Source organism: Motacilla alba, chromosome 5 (assembly GCF_015832195.1).
Source record: "Motacilla alba alba isolate MOTALB_02 chromosome 5, Motacilla_alba_V1.0_pri, whole genome shotgun sequence".
Classification (NCBI taxonomy): Eukaryota; Metazoa; Chordata; class Aves; order Passeriformes; family Motacillidae; genus Motacilla; species Motacilla alba.
Window position 1 is genome coordinate 18,713,257 of NC_052020.1, and position 24,012 is coordinate 18,737,268.

Genomic DNA, 24,012 nt, shown 5'->3' on the forward strand with positions numbered 1-24,012 from the left:
AGATTTTAAAATGCAGGATGAAAAGCTTGTAACAAACTGCATTTCTGAGAGAACTCAGGAGTGATTACACAAATTTTCCTATAAGCACACTAAGTATAACTTTTGACTAGACTAGTGCAAGAAGAGAAGGTTTAGTGGCTCTTTAAAACTCAAGTGTGCCTGCTTAGTCAGTCCTAGCTCTCCTTCCACTCCCCCTTCTTCTGCTGCTGGGTAACTTTTGTTGCAATATGGGTGTGACTTTTGATGGAGCTTCCCCCTCCCAGTTATGTCATTACTTCAGTTCCTTTGAATCAGAATAAAAAGTGCAGCAAACTTCAGACTCATTGACTGCAGGCTTAACAAGCGTCGGGGCTTTTCCTCTTTCTGCAGCTTGCAAGGATCTTTGGATTTTGCAAAACAGTTCCAAGAAAATAATGGCCAACTTCTCCTTATGGACAGTTTTTGGATTATGTTTGCTGAAGCTCTGTCTAGCAGAAACAGGTAAGGTTTTTATGAATGAAAACGCTTATGATTGTTAAGTTAATGCTTCAGACAGCAAGTGTGCTTCTGCTAGATAGCTAACAGCTTTCTTGCATCTATAAACTTTTATTATTTCAAGTGTTATCAGAGATGATTTAGAAATGTAATCTCAGTTGTGCTGGTCTGTACAATCATGGAAAGCCGTGTATTGCTTGTAAAGGGCAATTCCAAATCTGTAAAAACTGAATTGCAGAACATTAAAGAATGAAGTTTAAACTCGGAACAGAACTACATTAGGGAGTTCAGAACGGCTCTGGCAAAGCTCAGTTCGACAATGTGACTGCTGTTACAAACGCAGTTTGCTCTCCCAGCTCCCCTCCAGACTGCTGTGAAAAGGGGGGTGGAGGGAAGGGGGTGACTCCCCCCCCAGCTTACAGCTGCCTTCTAGAGTTTACATGAGCTGAACCAACAGCTGAAACAAGCTGCATTTGGGCACAGCCTTGCTGAACAGGAGAAAAAGTGCAGGGATCTCTGCTGAAATTTGGAGAGCTTTTATGCCAAGCATGCTTGCTTCTGACTTTGTAAGGTCTCTTTGGGGCTGACTGATGAGCTTTTGGAACAAAGAGGGTTAGAAGTGACAAAGTTCAGTTGTGTATCACTTACCTTCAAGCAGCTTGGTTATCTGCTTCAAATATTTGTATTTAAAAATCTAAGGTCGATACAGAGAATAAAAAAAAAAAAATTATGTCCAAAGTGACAAAATGCTTTTGAAATTTTACATGGTGCAGGCTCAACCATGTTGTAGGGGAATGATCATACTTTTAGCAGACTCTCAGTGTGACTGCAACTGCCTCGAGACATTTTGTGGTTTGGGATAACAGTTGTGTTTCTATATTGTTTTTGTACTCATCAGTTCCAGAGTCTAACAAAATGCATTTTTCATGGCCATTGTCACCCAAGGGCTGTGTGTGTGTCTGTGTGTGTATAGTAAATATGTGTCTCATTTGCTTGAGCAGCAGGGGATACTTCTGTTAATGGTTGCAGCGCTGCCAGGCTGGGAATGGGTGTGTCAGGGGGAACAAGTTTCCAGTGCTTCTGATAGCTGAAGCAGCCTCATAGCTTTTCTGTCTAAAATCGTGTGTCCATTGTACCAAAATGCTCTTGCTGAGATCAGATATATACAGAAAGCCTTAAGAGAAAGCACAGGACTATTGTAGGCAAGTAAAGTATGTCTAAGATGTGTTTAAATCCTTGGCTTGGTCCATGTCTGTGCACTGTATAAATATTATAGCTGCTTGGCTGATTTTGACTTGTTTGAGCTGCCTGGAGTGTCCTAGAGAGCAGGGTCTGCACTGACTCTGGGAGTAATGTGTTATTACAGTGAGACAGAAAGCCCCATTATTGAGCCCTCAGCATAGTTACAAAAAGTGTGTCAAACTTCACATATGCCCTCCAGGGAAGTTTCTTTGCTGGCTTAGTGAGGTATTAGAATATAGCTACACTATATTTGAGTTGGTATACAGTACATTCCAGCATGACTTTGTAGTCAGTAATGATTCCAAAACAGCAGTTGACGGTGTTGTTTTCTATTTTTAGCCAGTGATTTTGCTGCGTATCATAGACTAATGGCTATTGCTGTTGGGAAACTCCTGAACTGGAATTTTGATTCTTTTAGTACAGAATTTTATGAAATTAAAGAGGATCTGGAATTACTGTGGTTTCAGAAAGAAAAATGAGATACAGAGAAAGCTGAAAAACTTACTCATCCTGATTTCTGTGGTGGTGTGACTATACAGTCTCTGATATGTTTCTTACTCTTGGTGTTGACATGACTTATCTAAGGAGTCTGGATCCTGGAGCATGTAGATGCTGACATCTTGGTTAATGATGTTTTTAGAGGAGATTTTCTCCTGCAAGCATTATGGATTTGTAGAAATATTTTTCTCAAACTTTTCCTTGATTAACACAAAGCAAATCCTAGAATTTTGACCCCCAAACTTGGAAGAAACTGGAAGAGAAGTAGTAGTGGTAAGGATGAAATGGAAAGAGGCAGAATGAGTCTGCCCGTGGGAGGAAGGAGCTTGCCTGTTAGCCCTGGAGAAGTTGGCAGAGCCCCACTCCAAAGTAAGGCTCTGAGACAGGGCTCCTGCAGCTGCTGGTCAGTCACAATGGAAGAGACCTGCCTGCCCCTTGGTTTGCATACATATCCTGTAAATTTGTAAATAAAGCAGTTTGAAGAAGCTCTTTGTGCTAGTTTATTTTCACTCAGTCCTTCCAGTGTGTATCTTGGCAGTTTCCCAAGGCTACAAAGTAACTGGACTTTATTAAGAGTTCACTTGAACTTTCCATCATTGTTTAGTGGAAGGGCTGTGGAGCTGTCCTGGAAACACTTGCACACGCAGAAACAACAAAGCATGGCAGGGATTGTTCTGCAGTCTTTGGAAAAATGTTTGAAGATTCTTTAGATACTAGTGTTCACCATAATGAAGAGCCATTACCTTGAAAATAGGAAGTCAGAGAAAGGCTTAATGAGGACAGATAGCATCGCACTATTGAGGAAGAACTTTTTAAAGTAAATGCTTTTAAAACCACTGGTAGCCCTAGCCAAGGTTAAACAAAATGTTCATCCACATGTGGTGTATCTTTCTTTCCAGAAGAGTTCCCATGCTTTTATAGGCCTGAATTGAAGATAGTGTGAATATTGCAGTTACTCATCTATCACCTAAGCATGAATGAGGTTTGACTGTATCAAGAATGTGCCAGGAGATGGAGACATCATGACATACTGATAGACAGATAAACACCAGAGAGAATCATGAGCTCATTACTCCTAAAATACTTGTTGAAAAGATGTGATAATATTTGATAAAACTAGTTCTGAATGTAGTTGATTGGTAGTAAAACACGTTGTAGAGAAGCAGAGATAAAGCAATGTAGACTTCCTTTATAAGGAGATGGTGAATCAGTCAAGGAATTAATAAGTTTTTTAATGTTCCAAATGCTGTAAAAAGGCTTCTCCATCTATTTTCTGGTATTCTTGCATCACATTTTCGTTCCAGAACTAAGGGGTAAATGTTTGAAAATACAGTCAATATGGATGATAATTCTTCTCTTCACATATCACTGTTTGGTCTTTTATTTTAAAGATAATACTACATGAGACAGCAAGGGAATGAGTTCTGCAAAACTTGCCTCTAAAATTGGTTTTTCCAGGACCAAGGCTAAATGTGCATAGTTATCTGTGAAATATAGCTTCACTGAGAGGATAATTGTGAAACAAACATGACCCATCACAGTAATCTTGCCTACTTTGAAAACAATGCACCATTGCACTGGAACAATTAATGGTGTTCAAAACACACCATATTTGAGAATCAGCTGGCATCTGGGAGTGTGCTGATTCAATTTGTCAGCATTAAACTGAATTCTTAAAACAGAGAAATGGAAACTTCCAACTTGCTAGAAAGCAGAACATATCCACAGTCTAGTTTGTTCTTTGCCTTTACCTGTCAGGGTTTTCTGTGTGATAAACCTGGTGGTTTGGACCATTCTCTGTGTGTTACCCACGACTGTGGGCGGGAAGCCAGTTTGGTGTAGCTGCTGGTCATCTTCCAGGAGTCCATCATCTCTTAACAGACAGCCATCTCTCCCTCCCAGAGAGGTAATAATAATTTCAAAGCTATCAGACGCCGTAATTATCAGTGGCCATGATGGGTGCTGCTAACAGCAGTGGCAGAGAGGATTGTGTCAGTGCTGTGTGTTTATCATTTCCTCCCCGCAGTGCCTCGGCAGCAGTATCAGTAGCAGCTGGCTGTGATTTCCCTCCCTTGCCGCGGCTGCCGGAGCTGCCCCCGCCCTAGGACGGCCGAGCAGCGCGTCCCATGAATGAGTCTGCAGGCAGTAATGTGAAGGGGCAGCTGAGGAAAAGGGGGGGTTTTCCTTGGAGAATCTTTCCAGTCAGACAGAAAGTTCAGCTAATTGCAATTTAAAGTTCAAACCTCCGTGACTGTTTCCTGCCTAACGAAACCTGCAGTCATTTTTTGAGTCTGTGCTTTCAATTAGGAACATAATTGAACTTTCTTTTGTAAGCAATGGCTTTGGGACTTTCCAGTTCCTCTACATGACAACACTGGCAACTTTTTATAATGCAGCTGTCTTATTTTGGTACAATAATCTTCAATTCTCATATTGTGAAACATTAGAAAAACCCACCCCAAACAACAAAAAACCCCCAAAAAACCATCAAAGGAGTTGAAGAATAATCTACAGTTTTAGCTGTTAAAAACATGAAAGCATAAGCAGGGTATGGCTAATTCAAAGTAAAAATCACAGAGAAGACCTGAATTCTACTTACATTTGGAGTTTGAAAAAGACTTAGCTTCACTTTTTTTTTTTTTTTCTCTTTTCTGTTGATGATTGATGTAGCTTAGTAGCTGGAAATTCTAAGAGACTGTGTTGTGTCTAAAAAAAAGAAAAAAAGAAAAAGAAAAAAACGCCAGACAAGACATGCAGCAGCTGTGTTAAAACTTCATCTCTCTGCTGATGATACTGTTGCAAAAGCAGTGTGAGAGGGTTGTAAAAGAGGTTGCCAGGGTACATACTGTCAGCTGCCTAGGAAAAGGGTATTAGCCTGCAATCCTAAACTTCACAATTAATGTTTTACTAAATACCTGCTTTCATAAATAAGATGCTGCCTCTGACAGAACGTGTAATAGTAAAAAAAAACTGCCGTGGCATAGCTTTTGTTAATTATGTGTGTCTCACAGTGACAGCATGTTAGCAAAACAGGTTCTCAGAAGTACATTTCCCTAGGGGGCTTTTTTATTGTTATTTTTGTTAATGGATAGGTGTCTGTAAAGAAGCAGGGTGTGGTGTGTGTGGGTAGCTGTAATGAATAGTTTCTTGCAGATTTCCCATACAGAAGTGAGAGGTTAACTGAAGCTCAGTGGATGTTCTGTGGACACCCAGAACCCTGTGAGCAGATGTGAGCGAGTGCACAGGCAGCAAGCAAGCTGCTGGCCAAACTGGTGCGTAGAAGTTGAGCACCAGCCTTGAGCTGGCAGCCTCTCCGAGGGAACAGAGCTTCCCAGCAGGGAGGTGTATCAGCGAGGGATGGGATAATGCGTGCCAGGGCGGCGAGGCTGTGGCTGTTTGCAGGGAGCGCTCTGAGCCCACATGCCCACTCAAACCAGACCGAGCAGGCTGCAGTGTGCTCCTCCTGGAGCGTGGAAAGGCAGCAGTTCAGCCCTGCTGGAGGGGTGGCTCTGATGGGAGCGCTTTACCTACTCTTTGCCATCGGCCAACTCAAGTGTCCCCATCACGGAATGAGGAGACGAGGGACTGACTCAGTATGTCACTGCTAAGGACAGCGACATCTTCCCAGCTCCATCCTGGTGCTCTGGATAAAGCTTCTGCACAAGGAAGATGGAGTAGTTAACCAGGCAGGTTTCAGGGAAAGTAGTATTTGCCAATTACAAAGAAACATGATCCATTCATAATGGAGACACTGAGGGTGCGGCCTGAACGCATCTTTCACTCACTTCCTTATTTTCCCTCCTCCTGCTTGGTTAGGCGTCCTTCATTGTTTACATGTCCTTTCCCTTTTCATCATTTACACAGGTGTGTAAATGTAGAAAAAAGCTTATTTTGCTAATAAGTCTTCATATTTATAAATATAAGGTTTTGTTCTCTGTTCCCATATGTTGTTTATGCATAAATTTGACATATAGGAGCCATTAGAACATGGGAGTGAAATAACACATATTTTGTTTTAATCAATTTCACCAGTAGCAGTGCTGTAAAAATCAGATAAAACTTTATTGCTCTGACAGTTTTATCCTGTTTACTTGTGTGTTTGCGATCTACATGTGTACTGAGGACTGGCAGCTTGCAGCTTTTTTCAGTTCAATTGCAATTGTTTCCTGTTAGACAACAGCAAATGCAAAGTAGAGCCTCCTTAAAGAGTTCTTATTGCATGCTTATCTTTTTATGATTAGCAATCTTTGAAGCAGTTTGCCAAGTGAGAACTGACTTACATCTTTTGCTCTGCTGTCAAAATGAACACTTCTTTAGGTTCAAGAACTTGAAATTTTTAATACTTAGCTGAAGAATAGTGTCTTAAATTTAGTCAAGTTTTGCTCCTGTTCGAAGCCATATTTCCTAGTGATAAATATCAGTTGTCTTATTGAGATTTTGGAGGTATTTCTACTTAAAGCTTGATGCTCTGGGAAGGGCTGTAGGGCTGGAGTATTTGGGAGATTGGTATTAACATAATACCACTCTTCCATTGCACTAGTCAGAGTAACTTTGTCTTGTGAGGAGCACAGTCTCTCCTAGCACAGAAAATAAAAATGTCCGCTTTGAGATTGCATATTGAGCTCTAAACTTTTAAACTCCTCTTTTCCACAATGTAACCAAATCATTTTATAGCCTTCTGAGAAGAGATACTTGGTGGTTCCAGTTCATCACTGAGTAGGCACAGCTAAGGTTTTAGAGAAGCACTTATCCCATCGACAGTTCTTGCATTAAAAGCAGTAACTGCCAGACATTTTGAGCATGTGAGACACATTCCCATGGTGACTGCCTAGAGAAAAGTTTCTTTCCTGCATTTGTGGCTTGCCTCAGTAAAACCCTGGGTCATTTTCTCCCTGTTGTGGTATAAAATATGGTAGAGCACTTCTAAGTGTGTCTATGATGATTTTCATGTCTTGTGACATTTCTGAAAGATCAGTTGTATTCACACTTTTTTTTTTTCTTCTTTTATTCTTATGGCCTAATTTCCTGGCTGTTTTTTGGGTGGGAAAATATTACAGTAGTTTTGTTTTTATTTTCTCAACATGCTCTTGACCTGCCAAGTCTCACACATTATCCAGTAGTGAGTTTGTTTGTGCTCACACTGAACAGAGCACAGCATTATCTGTTTTGTTTTTTTTTTTTTTTAACAGTGAAGCAGGGGCATTCTTAAAGCATCACGGAAGAGTAAGATCAGCATAGTTTTTCAGGTGATTTTCAAGGGCATCTCTAGGCAAATACACTAGACAGTGTTTTCTGTCTCTGTGGGTTCATGTGGATTAGAAAAAGCCCAGTTGTCCAGTTGTCCAGGAGGAGACATATCCTGTGAGTAGGAGATTGTTAAGACCAATGACTAAATCTGAATTTGCTTTCCAATAATGCTTTGATGTGATCTTATTTTAATTTAGATAGTACATATAACAAGTAGTTTGTGTTTCTTTCTGGATCTGGAGATTGTTTTTCTTAATCTTTTCTATTTCTTAACAACTCTTGTTATTTATATATGCCAGTGGGGACCAGACCTATTATACGTTGGTGCAGCATAAATAATATATCGCATAAAGAATAGTGCAAGACTGGTAAGATGTTTCTACAGTGCCCTTAAAGAACAGTAGAATTTCTATCAAAAATTTTGCATTTGCCAATGAATAAACTCTTTAATTAACTTCTTTTGCTGAGAAAAGGAGAAAAAATTCAAAAAGCTCTCTATGCCTGACTAAGCTACCCTTCAAAATAAAATATAGACAATGTTATTTGCTTCAATTGCTTCTGTTATCACAAGCCCATTAAAAACATAGCCACAGCACTAAAAGTCTTGGGCCCAGCAAGGTTTATATCTGTTAATAACCTACACAAAAGTATTTATTGATAACATTTACTTGATACACATCCATGTCTTAAAAGCTCAAGGTAGACATTACTAACAAAAAAAAGTGGTCTCAGTAGTGGTCTTCCCAGTATATCCTACAGTACCTTAAACATTCAAACATTTCCACACCAGCACATGTCTGAGATGTATTCCTTCTGTTTTTCATCTGCTGGATTCTTCTGACCATTGTGGAAGAAGTCTTGAAACAGATTTGCTGTCTTAGGCTTTCTCAATGTATCACTTCAGAAATAGATGGTGCCTCTGTTGAAATTTTGTTCTGTTTTTTTTTTTTTTTTTTTTTTTCTTTCCTTCCATTGCATGGAGTTTACGTAAATATTACAACATTTGGTCAAGAGCGAGTTACCTTATCTGGTGGATTTCATCAACACCTTCAGCAGAGCTGGAGTCAGGCTGAATGTGTTTAAATTACCCTAGAACTTCAAATTTGAAGTCTAGGTATAGTAGTATTTAACAGAGAAATAATATTCCCAGCTAATGAAAAAGAAGTGAACTGACAAACATGATGCCAGCAGAAAATTTTGATTTATGATTTTTGTAGCCTGTGGGGAGTCAGTGTTTTTTATCCCTGCCTCACAGGCAGGACAACAGAGAGACAGCAATGTAGCTGTAAATAGAACATCTTCTCCAAAGCCCCAGACCCTTGTCCCATCAACAAGATCAGTGCCTCTTTTGCCTCAGTTTCAGAAAACAGGTGTCATTTCACATACAGGGCTATTTCAGATGAAAGAAGCATTATGATTAATTGTAAGAAAAATGTTCTTGTGCAAATATTATTCTACTGAATAGGAAGTGAACAAGAACACAGAGGACCAGAGCATTCTGTGAAAACTGTTACCGTAAAAATAGGAAACTCTCTTCAGTTACTGTTTGGCAATCCATCGCTGAGTTTGGTTGTGCAATCCTTCCTTCTGTCGAACAATATGTGTGAGAAAATACCCCTTTTGTCAATCCTTTTTCAAGGACACCGTTGTAGCTTCAGGCCCTAAAAGTATAAATAACGAATTGAGGAGAGACATCTGGGAGGATGGGACTTCATAACCTGAAGCTGTCATTGGACAACTAACCCCAACATGTAAATGGACCAAAACTTACAAAAGTGCAAAAACTCGTGACCCATTGTTCATCTTGGGTGTAGCCATGGCCTAGCTCTTGTAGTGCCCAAGGTGTATCCTTTGAAGGCCTTTTAATAAATACCTACTTTATTTCTTTAACACTGTCTAGCCTCTGTTCTAGGTAGCCTCTCAAGGCATCAATACAACCAGTATTTTGTAGACCTGCACTGAATTTCTTAACACTATATCAGTCTACTGTCTGAGTTTATTGCTCATAGTGTTCAGATCATGTAATTTTTTCAACACAGTCATAATCACATCACTGTTGACTCACAGCAATTGCAAGGCAATGCATTGACACCTTTTTTCCACCCCTGATGTGATACAAATATATCCACAGTGATAGTCATGGCAACATGACTAATATCTTCTGCTTTTTAACCCACTGCTTTTGGTATCTTGAATTGATTTCTATATTGGGAAGTAGCCCACTATCTCCCACCCTTCCAGAGAAAGTAGTTTTATGAGTCAGGTCAATTAGCAGTTTGTTATAGCAAGGTGTGTCTAAGACAGGTTTTTAGGCTGTTTGAGGAAGACAAGAGGATCTATGCACAGTGATTGGCAGCAAATCACCTGGAAAAGTGGTTTCTCACTGCATCAGCTACTTCTGCTGTTTCTAAGACATCACAGAATCACAGTATGGCTTGGGTTGGAAGGGACTTTAAAAGATTACCTCGTTCCAACCCCTGCCATGGGCAGAGATGCCACCCTCTAAATGAGGATGCTCAGGGCTCCATCTAACCTGGTTTTGAATGCTCCCGGGGTGGAGCTTCTCTGGGCAACCTGTTCCAGTGCCTCCCATCCTCACAGTAAGGAACTTGTTCCTAACATCAAATCTGAATATTTTCTCTTTTAGTTTAAAACTGTTCCCCCTTGTCCTATCACCATCTGCCTGTGCAAAAAACTCTCATTCTTTTAAAAAAACCCTTTAAGTGCTGCAAGGCTGCACTGTAGCCTCCTCAGTGCCTTCTCTTCTTTGGGTTGAAGAATCCCAGCTCTCTCAGCCTCTCTTTGTAGGAGATGTGCTCCAGCTCTCCAGTCATTTTCATGACCCTCATCTGGACTGGCTCTGAAAGGTCCATGTCCTAGTGTTGGGGACCCCAGAGCTGGATGCAGCCCTCCAGGTGGGGTCCTACAAGGGCAGAGTAGAGGGAAAGAATCACTTCTTTGCCCTGCTGGCCACATTCCCTTGGATGCAGCTCAAGATGCTGTTGGCGTTTTGGGCTGGGAGCACACACAGGTGGCTCATGTCCAGCTTTTCATCCATGACAAATCCCAAGTTCTCATCAGGACTCTTCTCAGTGAGTTTTTCTCCCAGCCTGCACTCTTATGTCCTGGATGGATGCTTTGTCTAGTGGTCTTGATAAAGCACTTCGTGAATTTTGCTTCAAGTAATATCCTTGGTAGGGGAAAAAATATTGTGGTGCTTTATTAATTAGTAACTGTCTCAAATTTTGTATTTATTAAGATAGCATATTCTCAAACTAATGTTTGAAATGACTCTTGCTCAAAATAAATCCAATGTCATAGAACTCACTGTACCTGAACAGAGGTCTGCCACTGTATCATTTACCATTGGAACATGGATTTAGCTCTGGATCCTCCTGTAAAATCCAGTTATAGCTCATGAAAACAAAGTACTAGAATCAATGAGCATCACAGCAAATTCACTGGCTTCACAGCACTTTTGGGAAACAATGATGCTTCACTGTTTGAGGATGATTACATGCAAGCAATAGTGCATTGCTTTTATGTATCTCCACTGCCTAAATATATTTAGGATTTAATGTAGTATTTGAAATCACAGAATATCAAGGCCACACTGCCAGTGCCTCTTTCCCATTCATCCCTCAAGCAAGAGAATCTTCACTGCCTGTCGTGAATTGTTAAATTTAAAAAACCTTTTTTTTTAATAGGAAAAAATATCACTATTTCCACCATATTTGTGATGGCAAAATCATTGTGTACATCCTAATGTTTATTGCAAACTCTATTTATTAAACATGCCTTTTTATGAAACCAGTTCTAAAAGATTCATAACCAAGACTAAGAATTGTACAAGAAATTAAACTGCTCACATAGCTTAGTGTATGAATAACCTGCGTACATCTTAGGAAACTTACTTGCTAGTCAGCATTTTCAGTATAAATCTCAAGATTCTTGAAATGCTAGTACATGTGTGGATAGAGCCACAAAGACTCGAGAAAATGGAAATATTTTGTCACCAAAAATTCCAGGAGAAGTTGCCTGCTGGCCTAGGCAATCTGGTTACAGGCTATGAGATCCCTGTCATTCTTGTATTAGGGGAAAAACAAAGGGATAGTGCATGTGACAATATTCTCTTCCATCATCAGAAGCTTGCATAAGAACTTTTCCTTTGACTTCTACAGATCACATCCTACATTGTGAGGCATATTCTGAGCAGCCTTCCTTTCTTTGGTTTGTCTACCGGAGTAATCTTATCTTTGTTTTAACTGGCTGGCTTTCAGAGCTTTTGAAAAGATTCCTGAGGTTCCTTTCTTTGATTGGATAAGTGACAGAGCCGCAAATAGGAGTAAGGTCCTTTGGGCTCCAGGCTGGGGTTCTGTCTGCTGAGCCTCTCTGTGTGTGCCAACTGCTTTTATCCCAAAAAACTAAATTGGTGTAACAGTGAAAATCAGACTCCAGCTATCATTCTCCAGTTTTGTTTCATGTGTTTCTTCACCTGGGTTGCATGGAACTGATCCCAACTGATTCTGCTCACAGCCCTTGTTACTCAGCCTTTGGGGTAAGACTGCTCACTGTACAGCCTGGAGCTCTCCTCGTATCGGCAATGTTGATTATGTTTTCATCATTTCGAGGGGGGCATATCAGATAACTAATTGCAGACTATGATATCACTGCCTGCAATTTTTCCCCCGAGGTGCTGTGCAGCTGTACCGTGTTCTACTGGAGTCTGAAAACTTTCAGCTCCCTATTGGGTGAGACTATTACAAAAAGGCTAATATTAATGTCAGCAGCAAGGAGGTTTATCATAAGTGATGACACAGTATAGGCTCACTCAGGATGTTTACCAGAGCAACAGTTGCCACGCAGATAAAGTATGATTGGAAGATGCATTAGCAGATTCTTTTCTTCCTACAGCAACTGCTGAGGGCTGAAGCATATTTCTTGTACTTACTTGCATTTTGAGTGACTCTGTGAATTCTTGATTTATTAATAGCGCTACCCCCACACCCATTGTTTTAAAGCAGTAGCCAGGGGAGCTGTCAGTTGAGAGACTGGAGCATTTTGCCCATCAGCAAACAGATACAGAGACAGTGACTGCGATGATCAGTAGGCAGATTCATAAGGAACAACATTTAGAAGAAAGTCAGCAGCTTGAGCTTTGTTTTGCATCCCATTTCCAGTGTGCACTCCCAGAAGTAAGACAAAAATGCAAGGAATACTTGCTAATTTTTGTTGGAGAAAGTAGAACCTCCCACAGCACTGTATCCCGCTCTGGCCCCTGTGCATACGTCCAGCCACATTTCTTTTTTGCTGCACAGATCCATGTCAGCCCACTTGGACCTCAAGGTTAGCATGGCTGTCTCATAACTTTCCATGCAGTTAGCAGCACAAAGAAAAGTGAGAAAGCTACACTCTTATTTGCTTTTTTAGACTGAATTACTAGGTACCCAAATATAACTGGGTAGTAGGTAGAGCTCAGGCACCACTTCAAAGAAAGTTCTGACTTTACACCTTTGGATCTATGGAGAGTCATCTTCACTTTCTTGTCACCACACCCAACTACTAAGAATACGTTGTCTCTATTTATAGCAGGAACGCCTTACAAATATGCAGGTAAATCCCTTTTTAAGTGTTTTCCTGGACATTGCTGTCTTTAAAAAGCCAGGTGTGCAGAGAGTTTTTCCCTCCCTGAATATCACATATCTATTAGGGATATAATTATGTGGGATTTTTCTTTCCCATTACAATTTTCAAGGCTTAGAACATTTTTCTATGCCAAACTGAAATGAAAATATGACATTTTAAAAAATCCCTGAGGAAAATTTTTGTCTGGGTTCCTTAAACCATCTGCATGTATTGCAGCCATGTAAACATCTAAACCTGACTTTCTTCAGTGACTTTATTTTATTTTGTGCAAATGAGTTATTTTAATTTCAGAACTAAGCTTAATTTCAAACTGGAAAACAAATTCCTTATTTTGCTTTATTTAAGTATCCACAAGGGATAATTTGAAAACCAAAAATACCATTTATTGCCACCAAATCTGGAAATGTATTTCCTATAAATCATTGTAGGTTTCACAACTTGGCAACACTCTAAGGAAAGCATTTAATCAGACAACTCCTAAGAATCTGTGAAGACTTACTTTCACTGTCGCTATTTGGAAAAGCCTTGTTTATGGTGCAGGTGGTCTATTTCTAGATTTGTTTCTCTGCTTTCTTTAGAGAATGGTGGTTAGCAGAACCAGAATATCATAACTGGAGGAACACAACACCAGCCACGCTTAATGATCATACGTGTGGCTTGATCCTTGGTGCTTTTGTGTTGGGATGGTAAAGGACTGCTGGCTTCATTCACGTGGATCTTGCAAATTTGACTTCTGAATTTTGATCAGTCTGTAGTCGTGCCAGTTTTGAGTCCTATTTTCCCAGCACAGTTTTCCTTTCCTCATCAAGCCCCGAGGGATTCAAGTATAGGTGTGTTTTAATGATGTCGACACGTGTCTATTAGTGACTGTGGCTGGGATTAATGAATCATTTTACATAACCTAGCAAACAGCTATCCAGTGGTTTTCATCACTGACTTGGGCTTTAGTCCAACTTCTGACATAAAGGTAAAAGCCTCTGTATCCTGTTACAGTTGCCTGGGCTGTAAGTTGCTTGAGTGAAGTTTTTTACTAATAGACTAAAAAAAAAGGTAGAATATTCAGCAAATAATGCTTTCCAGGCCCATGTGTGTTGTAGTGTATTAGGTAATCGCTGAATAATATTTTTTATACATTTTAAGTTCTCACAGATGTCAAAATGGCAGTGATCAGACTGATATAATATATACATTGACAAAATGTTTTGGATCCTGAAATGTTTTATGAACCCATCCCATATGAAATTTGTATTCAGAGGCCATTTCCTCAAGTCAGAAATATAATATGCATTCTTATTTAGTCATGAAGTAGTTTTCTTGAGAAACAATTAGAAAACCAGGCATGACTAGAGATAAGTCTGAACTGAGAGACAAGATCTGGTCCAGATCTCCTTAGATTTTAGGACTCATATGGCCCAATTCATAGATTTGCCTGAAAAAGAATAGTAATGACTAGGATTTTCTTTTAAATATATTTTAATCTGTTTCCAGTATGTTACTTTTTGCTACTTCATTACTAGCATGCATTTAAAGCAGGTGATAATATTCATAATGTAGGTATCAGTGCTAAGCTGGTGGTTGTTCCTGTTCAGAACTGTCAGCACAAAATTCCATAATCTGTGATTATAAGGAAACAATTACACATGTACATCTGCATAAAGCTAGAAATCAGTTTAATAAATCTAGAACCAAGTTCTTACAAAAAATGTAAATCCTATATCTATTAAAACAAAGAGAATGAAAACTATATGCACTGTCAAACCTCTAGTTCTGTCTCTGTTGTCAGCCCCAGTTTAGCACTTCCTGGTGAGCTATCAGTCATCTTGAACCACAAACTGAAAAGAAAAATCCCCACCAAAACATCCCCCTAACATTTCCTGGTTGCCATACAATTCAGCATGTGGTTTTACCAAGAAGTCTGTTAACACGTACAAGTCTTACACTTGCTTTCGCTCCAGTGGGCAGGGTGTTCGCAGATCTTCCACTTGGTTTGCTTTGATGTATCTCTGCAGTTGCTAAAAGATCTGCTGCTGGGTTTTTTTTTTTCCCCTCAAATAAAAGACAGCATGCACCCTGATAATGAAACCCCCAGGTGGTGTCTTGAAAACAATGAAAATTGGCGAGTAGTGCATGAGACATCCATACAGTATACCAAAAAAATCTTCATGGAAAATGAATTCCAGTGGGAAGAGTTAGCGTGAGTCAGTGTTACTCATTATACATAAGGGTTGCAGAATCAGGGTGGAAATGGAAATTGCACCTGGTTTCTTACAGTGACAGTTTCTAACAAGCCTCTCCTTAATTATCAGGGTGTAACTCACACTTCTCTGACAGGACAATGCTCTTTCGTCTGTGTGAGGCGATTCTACCCCACCAGTGGGCTCTAGCTAGCAAATTGTCTGGGGAGCCAAAGTTAGTGATGTTGGTGGACAAGTATTAATTGAACCTGGTTTAGATATGTGAATGAGGATAGCAGAGAAAGGTTTGCATGCAGCTGCTTGAAAGAGGGCACCAGAAATCCCAGCAAAGACAGGGAGAAATGGCCTATGTGGAAGTTTGTGTTTTCCATGCTCATAAAGCTCAGCATCCCATGGCTTTGGTTTGTGTCACCCAATCTCACGGTCTGGGTGAGACTAATGATTATGACAATTCAGACGTATTTTGTACCATTTACCTTCTTCAAGGGCTATTATTAAACAGCTGTAGCAAATCATGGAATGAAAGAAGAAAGGAAGGATTGTGTCCTGTCAGGCCCCAAAGCCAGACAGCTCTAGGAGGAGGGAAGGAGGGAAAGTTTGCGTGCTGTTGGTGATTTCACTGTGAGTCCACTCTGAGTCAGCCCCTTTGAAGCTTCAAAAATGTAAAAGGATCAGCAATAGTTTGTCACGCAGAATGAGTTTTACATTGTCTTGGCTCTTGGAGCACAATAAAAATCCATCTTTTGCATAACTGTGTTAAAGCCAGCTAAGTAATATCAACCCGAAATTAATGGATTTGACCTTCCTGCCCTATGGGAAAAGGTGAAATATGCGTTTTGATTTAAATTTACAGTCATGTTTCTTCCTTAATTCAAAATTACTCTATAAGCCTCGCATGGGAAAAATATTAAGATAATAGTTTAGTTTAGATTCCATCATTTGTTTTTGATATGGTATTTATTGGTGGGATCAGAATCTATTTTGTTAATTCAGTTAAGGGTCCCCTCGTGTGAATGTTACAATCTGAGACTGTACTGTAAAAATGCTGCTTTCCCTGATAGCTCTGGGTTTGTATTGTGTCATTTTTAAAATGTGGTAATAACTGCCTTCAAAGAATAGATGCTGAATTTACACAATTTGCTTCGACTGTGAAATCCCATGATAGTTTTGGGTACTGCTTTGGTCCTTTTTCTGTACTCAGCTCTTCATGAACAGAGTGTCTCTGCTACAGCAGTGGTACTTTTGGAATAGTAGGCGTAGAAGATATCATCAAAGTGAAGACAAAGATGCTGTCTCAGCATTACTTTAGGGCACAGTGCCAACGAATTGGATGGCCTCAAACTCAGTTATGAGAACTCGATTGCCACATTTTTGCCTGGAGTTTCCTGGACACCCACGTGATCTCTCAAGCTGCACAAGCAAGGCTTCCTGGGAGCTTTGGCTTTGCTCCTGTGCGTGCGTGCAGCGCAGCTGGGCAGCACACGTGCAGTCAGCCTGGTACCTCCCAGCAGTGTCCTGGTGTGCAGGGTCTGCTCCGGCTGAGCATTTCCATGGAAAATGTACACATGTGTGGGCAGGCAGCTCACGTGTAGTTCCATTAAGCCTATCTGTGTAAGTAAGCCAACTTTCTCAAACAGCAGAACTCTAAGTTGACTCTCTAAGCAGAATTCTATGAGTGAATCTCAGAGTGGCAATAGAGCATAAATTGTAGTGTTTAAAACCAGGAATGGGCTGAGGTTTAATGATAGCTAAATCAACTCACTCTGAACAAAAGTGAACTTCACTTTTTAATTCAGTGAAGCTAGGATTAACAGCAATCAAATGGAACCCAAAGCAAGTGTATGTGGTATCTGCTTTCACAGCCAAATCTTTTTAGAAATTAGCCTAAAATTATCAGAAAAGATGTTGATACTCCAAGAAAATTTATCTCCATAGTCTCTGAGCTTGTTACTTTAAAGTAATCAAGTACAACTTTGTGATTTTATCCCTATATTTAACATTAAATCTTGGGCCTCAAAGAGTATGTTTTAGGAAGAGAGAATCAAGAAGGGAAAACGAAAGAGAAACATTTTTCTTGTCTAGGTAATTTGTGCTTAATACAGCTACTGCCTGGACAACTTCCAAGACACTATCAGGCTTTGAATATGAAATATTTGGAGCCAAAGTAGAAGTCACTTACATGGCAGATGTGAGAGCAGCTCCATCCTAGCAGTAGTCAAGGAATGGCAGAAGGGCCATATGTTTTTTAATGATATATGACAACAAAATATTAAAAATATGAAGAACTGTAATCAGCAAGACTGTTAAACAGCTCTGAAGTACTAATTGATTTTGTCTAAATTAAATTTTTTTTGTCAGCCAATATACTGGGGAAGGTGGAATTGTTGGAAAGAGTTTGTTTCCCCATTCTTTTTGTGGGAAGGCTGTCCAAGTAACAATAAGGATTAATTCTGTTGGCTGTGGTGCAAGCATTCAAGTTTGGATGCACAGCTTTTGGGCTTCTTTGGACAAGCAAGCATCAATACTATTGGACTCCTACCTATGCTGTGAATAGTGGTTGTCCTCTCATGCATCACCCAGCCTGCATCTAATCTGGTATTTTTTCTCTCTGAGAGTTTCCTGTGAGCTATGGAAAGGAAAGTTCCTTGAGGTTTACACTGAGTAGATACCCTATACACAGAATAACATTGATTTATGAACGGACAAAAGTAATTAAAGAAAGAGTTCCTGCCTTGAATATTATCATTTGCTTTCACATTTATGCTATAGAACAAAATGGACTGTCAAGCAAAAATCACATTAGGAAAGTTGCTCATTATTTATAATGTGTCAATGCAAATGTGCATGAATTGCATTTCGTGTCTTTTAGAAAAACAGTTTTTATATGTCATCTTTTTTTTTTTTTCAAATAGATGGTAAGGACACACCCTTTTAATATTGGAGAGGACTGGTCTATTTTTCCCTTTCTTGCACATGGAACTTTCATTAAAATTAAGATAAAAATGAGTCATGCTCCTCTTTGCACTGGAAATAATTGCTACTGCTATGAAGTGTGCTTTGCAGTTGTCATTCTAGTCTGGAGTTGCAACTGCTTTTTCTCTCTTGAGGGTAAGGTGGTTGCAGAAGCAAAATTAATTCACATTGCTTTGAAGTGCCCTGTTGTTTCCCAATTCCTCTCTATGCACATGATTATTCTTATTTGTATTGATATTATTATTATTATTATTATTATTATTATTATTAACCCTTTCTTCTGCACATTAGTGTTAATGGTATGTTAATTGTGCTAGATACCCTTCAAAAACATGTTGTATTGCTATTTTTGAGAAGGCTGAAGATTTGGCTCACGCCTCAGCCCAAAGAGGGAAAGTATGAAAAAGGTGATTGAAAGTGGCAGTGCTTTTTCTGAATGAACTGGTACCTGTTACTTCTTGTGGGTTTGATTTGAAAGCATTATACTTGAAAATAAATAATTTCCAGGTCTTCTGTGAAGCATTAAGTCTAAATTTTTAACTTTTTTTTTTCTTTTCTTTTGATAACAGAATTCAATGTAAGTTGCAGATATGGAGGAGTTTTTCATGTTGAAAAAAATGGTCGCTACAGTCTCACACGATCTGAAGCAGTTGAACTCTGCAGAGCTCTCAACAGTACCTTGGCAACACTAGAGCAGCTGAAGAAAGCTCACGAGCTTGGATTTGAAACTTGCAGGTAAAGAAACTCTTGAAAAATATAGTATGATGAGATATATAGTATAGATGAAAGATAGTGTATCATGACACTGCTAGTGTAGTCATTACATTTGACTTACTGTAGATGCTATGATTAGCCAAATAAATTATATTCTATAATGAAAAAAAAAATCTTTGTGCATGTGTATGTTTGCTCTGAGTCCAGTAATAAGTAGGTCCTTGATGAATATAGTTTTTTGCCATTTATTTTTTTAAAGAAATCACAACCTCACACAGATAAAGTATAAAGGTAACAAAAGATTGACAGTATAATAAATTAATTAGGAAGATGTTCAGATACTAGTGTGTCACTGAACAATTGGTAAGATAAGCATGTGGAAAGTAAGGGCCCAGTGTGAGGTCAAAGGCTGAGGATGGTGTCTGTGGTGTATGGAACTCAGTCTTGCCAAGGAGCAGTAAAAAGCAGCAGGTGGTACTGTGAGGGGTGAACTCTTGACATCCCAGTGAAAAAATGGCCACAGCTCTAGTGCATTCTTGTAATCTGTGAATGGAGATGCTTCAGATGACAGCTACAGCAGTTATTAAGAATCCCAAAACCCTGTTGTCAAGTGACCTTATTACTTGCTGTAATTAATGATATATAGGGCAACAAATGTGGATGATATAGACTCCCCAGTTTCTCAAAAAATAACTAGACCAAGAGACTAGAAGTTACAGAAAACTTTTAATTCAAAAAAATTAAGTGAATAAAAATATGTTAGGCTGGACAATCCAAATTTTCTCAGTGTTTCCTCATAGCAGAGGTGCTTCGTCCCTCTGATTAACTTCATGACCCTACTCTGGACTCCAACAGGTCCATGACCTTCTTGTGCTGGGCACTCCAGAGCTGGACACAGCACTTCAGGTGGGGTCTCAGCAAAACAGAGCAGAGAGGGGGAATCTCCTCCCTTGACCTGCTGCCCACGCAGCTTGGGACAGCCCAGGATGAGTTTGGCTCTCTGGGCTGCGAGCAGGCACTGCTGGCTTGTGTCCAGCCTCTCATCCAGCAGTACCCCCAGGTTTTTCTGGGCAGGCTGCTCTCAGTGTGTTTATACCCCAGCTGATATTGGTACCCTGCTTCCATCACCTATGCATTTCCTTCCTGTGCTTTAGTCCCAAAACAGCTGTGCTGGTCTCTTGGCTTGGTTTCCTGATTTGTTAAACTGGTATCAAGAGCTCTTGCACTCTATGGAAGGAATCCTTGAAGACCATCTCTGCCATCTCTGTTCTGCACCCTTGTCCCTGAGGGAGTTTCCCAGGAGAGCCTCTTGACTACCTCCTTGAGGTGCTGGCAGTTTACTTCCCTAAAATTCAGGGTTTTGAATTTACTCTTCTCCTCACCTATTTCTCTCAGGACTTCAAACTCCACCACTGCATGATCACTGCAGCCCAGGAGATTCATGGTGGCGCACCATTATGCAGTTTAAATAAATTTCAGCACATTTTCAATTTTATTGCAGTCTAACTTAAACAGAAAACATGGAGAAATTGAATTTATCTTCTAACTGACACAGAAACATTCAGTGGATATTTCTCCAAAATTTTAAGACTTTTGCTCTGATACTATGAGAAATAGTACTGACATCTGTACTAGTTGCAACTACTTCCTGTTCTGGCATGTTCATTTCACAAGTATTATTGTGGTGGAATATGCGAACAGAGAATTCTTAGAGGATTCTTCCATCAGAAGTGGAAATTTAAAATTGTACCACAGTGGTAATTTAAAATTGTACCACATAAAGACTAGAAATAGTTCTTTACTCTGAGGGGAAAGTCCTTCATAACGCAGTAGGCATGATCTTTTTCTGACATTAGCACATGAACATATACAGCATTCTGAATTGCCCAGCACTACACAATATTTAGAGACCAAATCCTGTGTAGGGATAGAGATTTCTGTGCAAGCAATTATGAGTATTCTAAACTATGGAAAGTATTTTCTAAAGCTAAAATATGAAGGCAATTGAAAGAAGAATTTTTTTTTTTTTTTTTTTTTTTGCGGGGGAAAGCTGTAATTTTTAATTAATGTTACAATTCCCTAATTCACAATTTACCCAAGGACGGATTTGGACATGTAAGCCATGTAGATAGGATTTCTTCTGCCTTTCCTTCTGGCCAACCCTCCCACCTTATTACTTTCACTTGTTGATCCTGTGCTGGAAGTAGTCCTCGTCAGTGAGCTTTAGCTCTTATTAAATGTGAGTAGGAGAGGGAAAATACCTGCATATAACCATCCAAATGTGTGTGAATAAGGTGAATCAACAGAACATAACACAAGTAGATCAATAATGGTTTGTAAAGTGTCAGCATTGTAAGCTTAGTTGGGAGTGTGAGTAAAGTAATTTATAATTCCACCTACAGGAGTTTCAGAATTGCACGTATCTGCACATTAGACATGAAACTGGAATGATGTTCTTAGATAAAAAACTGCAAAGCTGTGACATTTACTCCTCCCTGATAAATCATTCCTCTCAAGAAGTAAAGCAAAACCCAAACCAAACTCCAGTTCTTGTTACCATTACATCACATCTCCAGTTAAATACATTGGAATCAATCAGGTGTTACAGGATTGCAAAACAGTAATAATGTATTGTACCTTATGTAACCACAGTCTTCACTGAATTATGTGAGCTCGGTGCACAATAACCACACTGTTCAACTGAAAGATACAGTAAGAATTTGTGGATGAATGATTCTTGTATTTGAATTTTTTACTAGGCCGCCAGTTTTTGCAGATAATGATGTGTATTGCAATCATTCTTTAAACTTGCTCAGGTACCATAAATTGAGCCCTCAACATTTCTCTGTGAAATGTTTCGGTGTGTTATGTCAAAGCAATGAAAATGGGAATCCCTAAAGAATGGGAATTTAGTGTCAGGTAATACAAACTCACACTGAACAAAAAGTGCACTCGCTTCCCTCACTTCCACTCCCTTGCTCTGGAACTGGTCACCGTAGCTAGCTAATAAGCTGCATATTTAATTTAGATGGGTTTAGGTCTAGAAATTAAACACAAAATTATGTTGAGTGATGGGAGACTGGTGTAGCTGCATGTGAGAAAGGAACACTGAAATGAAAAAGGAACAACAAAGCAGCAAAAGAGTATGAATAAATGCGTGCACCTTTAAAAAATAATGGCTTCTTTGCAGCTTCTTAATGTTTGAGGTGACATCTGCTATAGTAAGTAATATGTTTTATTTACCTCTGTTCTTCATAGGTATGGTTTTGTGGTGGGGCATATTGTTATCCCACGGATCAATCCCTATCATCTTTGTGCAGCAAATAACACTGGCATTTACAAACTTTCAACAAATACAACTGCTCGGTATGATGCATATTGTTACAATGCAACAGGTAAGGAGATGATTTTCTGATGCATTTTAGAAACAGATTAACTAAAAATAACATATATAATCTCCTATTTAAGGTACTGGGATGAGGGCTTATATAATAAACATAGCCTGGTTTTTAGCTAGAGAAGAAATACATTTTGTCAGCCTCTAGAAGTGTATCTGTCATCTCATCAACGACCATTTTGTTATCAGTGTGTTTGGAACTAAATCACTTTTCTGGCCTTGGGACAAACTTTGCAGCTTCAGAATAGTTCATTATAATGGCTTAGTGAAGTGAACCATTGCAGCAGTGAATCTGAAAGACATAACTGTTGTCAGCCCTGGAACTCAGCTCTTCTGTTCATGCAGACATGAGCTTTACAGCCAAGAGCAGTTTTTTGTGTTCTGGGAGTGGCTGCCACCTGCAGCAGCTCCAAGGCCTGCAATGGCCGTCCCAGGCCCATGGACACTGCTCTGCTGCTGCTCTGCTGTTTGCAGATTCATTCAGTATTTGCTCAGGCATATCTCCATTTAAACATGAGGCAGCTGAACAGCAATGTGTGTCAGCAGCAGACCGCTTTCATCTAAGGTTTTGGACTTTTTAATAGTTGGAGGTATTATAGCAAATTATTAGGAAAGTGTGTATAGTCTGTGACAGATGCTGAACATACTGTTTGACAATAAAATCTAAAGTAACTTCAAGGATCTTGAATTTCAGTAGATTGTGACATTCGTAGTGGAAGTAGAGATTTCTTACAGAAAGCTGTAGGAAAAGTTCATAGTTGATTTGGGTGCAGTGATATTTTTTATTTTGTTCTTGGTAGTGATAAATGAAAAATCTCTGCAGTGGTGTAGCATCATGTGAGTTGCCGTTGTGTGTCACTCACAGATGACTACAGTGGTGATGTCCATCCCCTCCAGATCTGTATAACTCCTCCCAAGTATTATTCCCTGCCAGCATTATGAGCAGGTAGCCCATACACCAGCCCCAAGTGGGGCACTTCAGCCCACAGGAGCCAGCAGTGCTCACCAGAGCAGGGCACACGCTGCCTCTCTCGAGCCCTCTGGGGAGGGGACAGTGTCTTGCCAGCTAAAAATGATTAGAGTTGCCACTGCCACAATGACAGTGGGTCTGACTGCATTAAAACTGTGTCATAAGGCTGTTTTAACTGGCATTGAGTGCAGACATTTTCTGGACTGCTTATGGAAATGGAGAATCTCGTTGTTAGCTGACGGAACAATCTCAAAGTGCCCCACCTGGGAAGGTGGTACATCAGTAAATAACATTTGTTTGGAAATTTGCTTTCAGTCCTCCTCATCTGAAGCTGATGTTTTGTCATTTTGTACAATTGATGTAGGCATATGTGTGCTTTTTAATCCATTTTTTTCAAATTAATGCTTTCTATTTTCCTTATTTCACAGAAACAGAGGAAAAAACATGTGAGCCAGTTGTAAAAATAGATACTTCCTTACTCGGTAACCAGGATGAAACAGGTACTGTACTGATCAGAAAGACTTGCACTTTCTCAATTTTTAGTGAGTGGTTATCTTATTTTTACATAAACAATCACTAATATTAAAAATGCCAAGCCAAACATAAGAAAAAGACGTTAAGAGGTGTTCAATAGAAATTAAAGCAACTAGTTACTT

At 39.6% G+C, this 24,012-nt stretch overlaps 1 protein-coding gene across 14 annotated transcripts in view; it reads left to right on the plus strand.

The window, feature by feature from the left end:
- Nucleotides 1-257: 257 nt before the first annotated feature.
- The window catches only part of CD44 (CD44 molecule (Indian blood group)), a 52,866-nt gene continuing 29,111 nt past the window's right edge, over nucleotides 258-24,012 (plus strand). For 3 of the 14 annotated variants that reach the window (XM_038137926.1, XM_038137925.1, XM_038137927.1), the window contains exons 1-4: nucleotides 260-480; nucleotides 18,845-19,010; nucleotides 22,248-22,384; nucleotides 23,785-23,856. In XM_038137926.1, the coding sequence (XP_037993854.1) occupies nucleotides 414-480; nucleotides 18,845-19,010; nucleotides 22,248-22,384; nucleotides 23,785-23,856 (442 nt within the window). In that variant the 5' untranslated portion in view covers nucleotides 260-413. Of the gene's footprint in view, nucleotides 481-18,844; nucleotides 19,011-22,247; nucleotides 22,385-23,784; nucleotides 23,857-24,012 lie in introns of all 14 variants that reach the window. The other 11 variants (XM_038137933.1, XM_038137931.1, XM_038137932.1 and 8 more) reach the window with 9 other exon arrangements.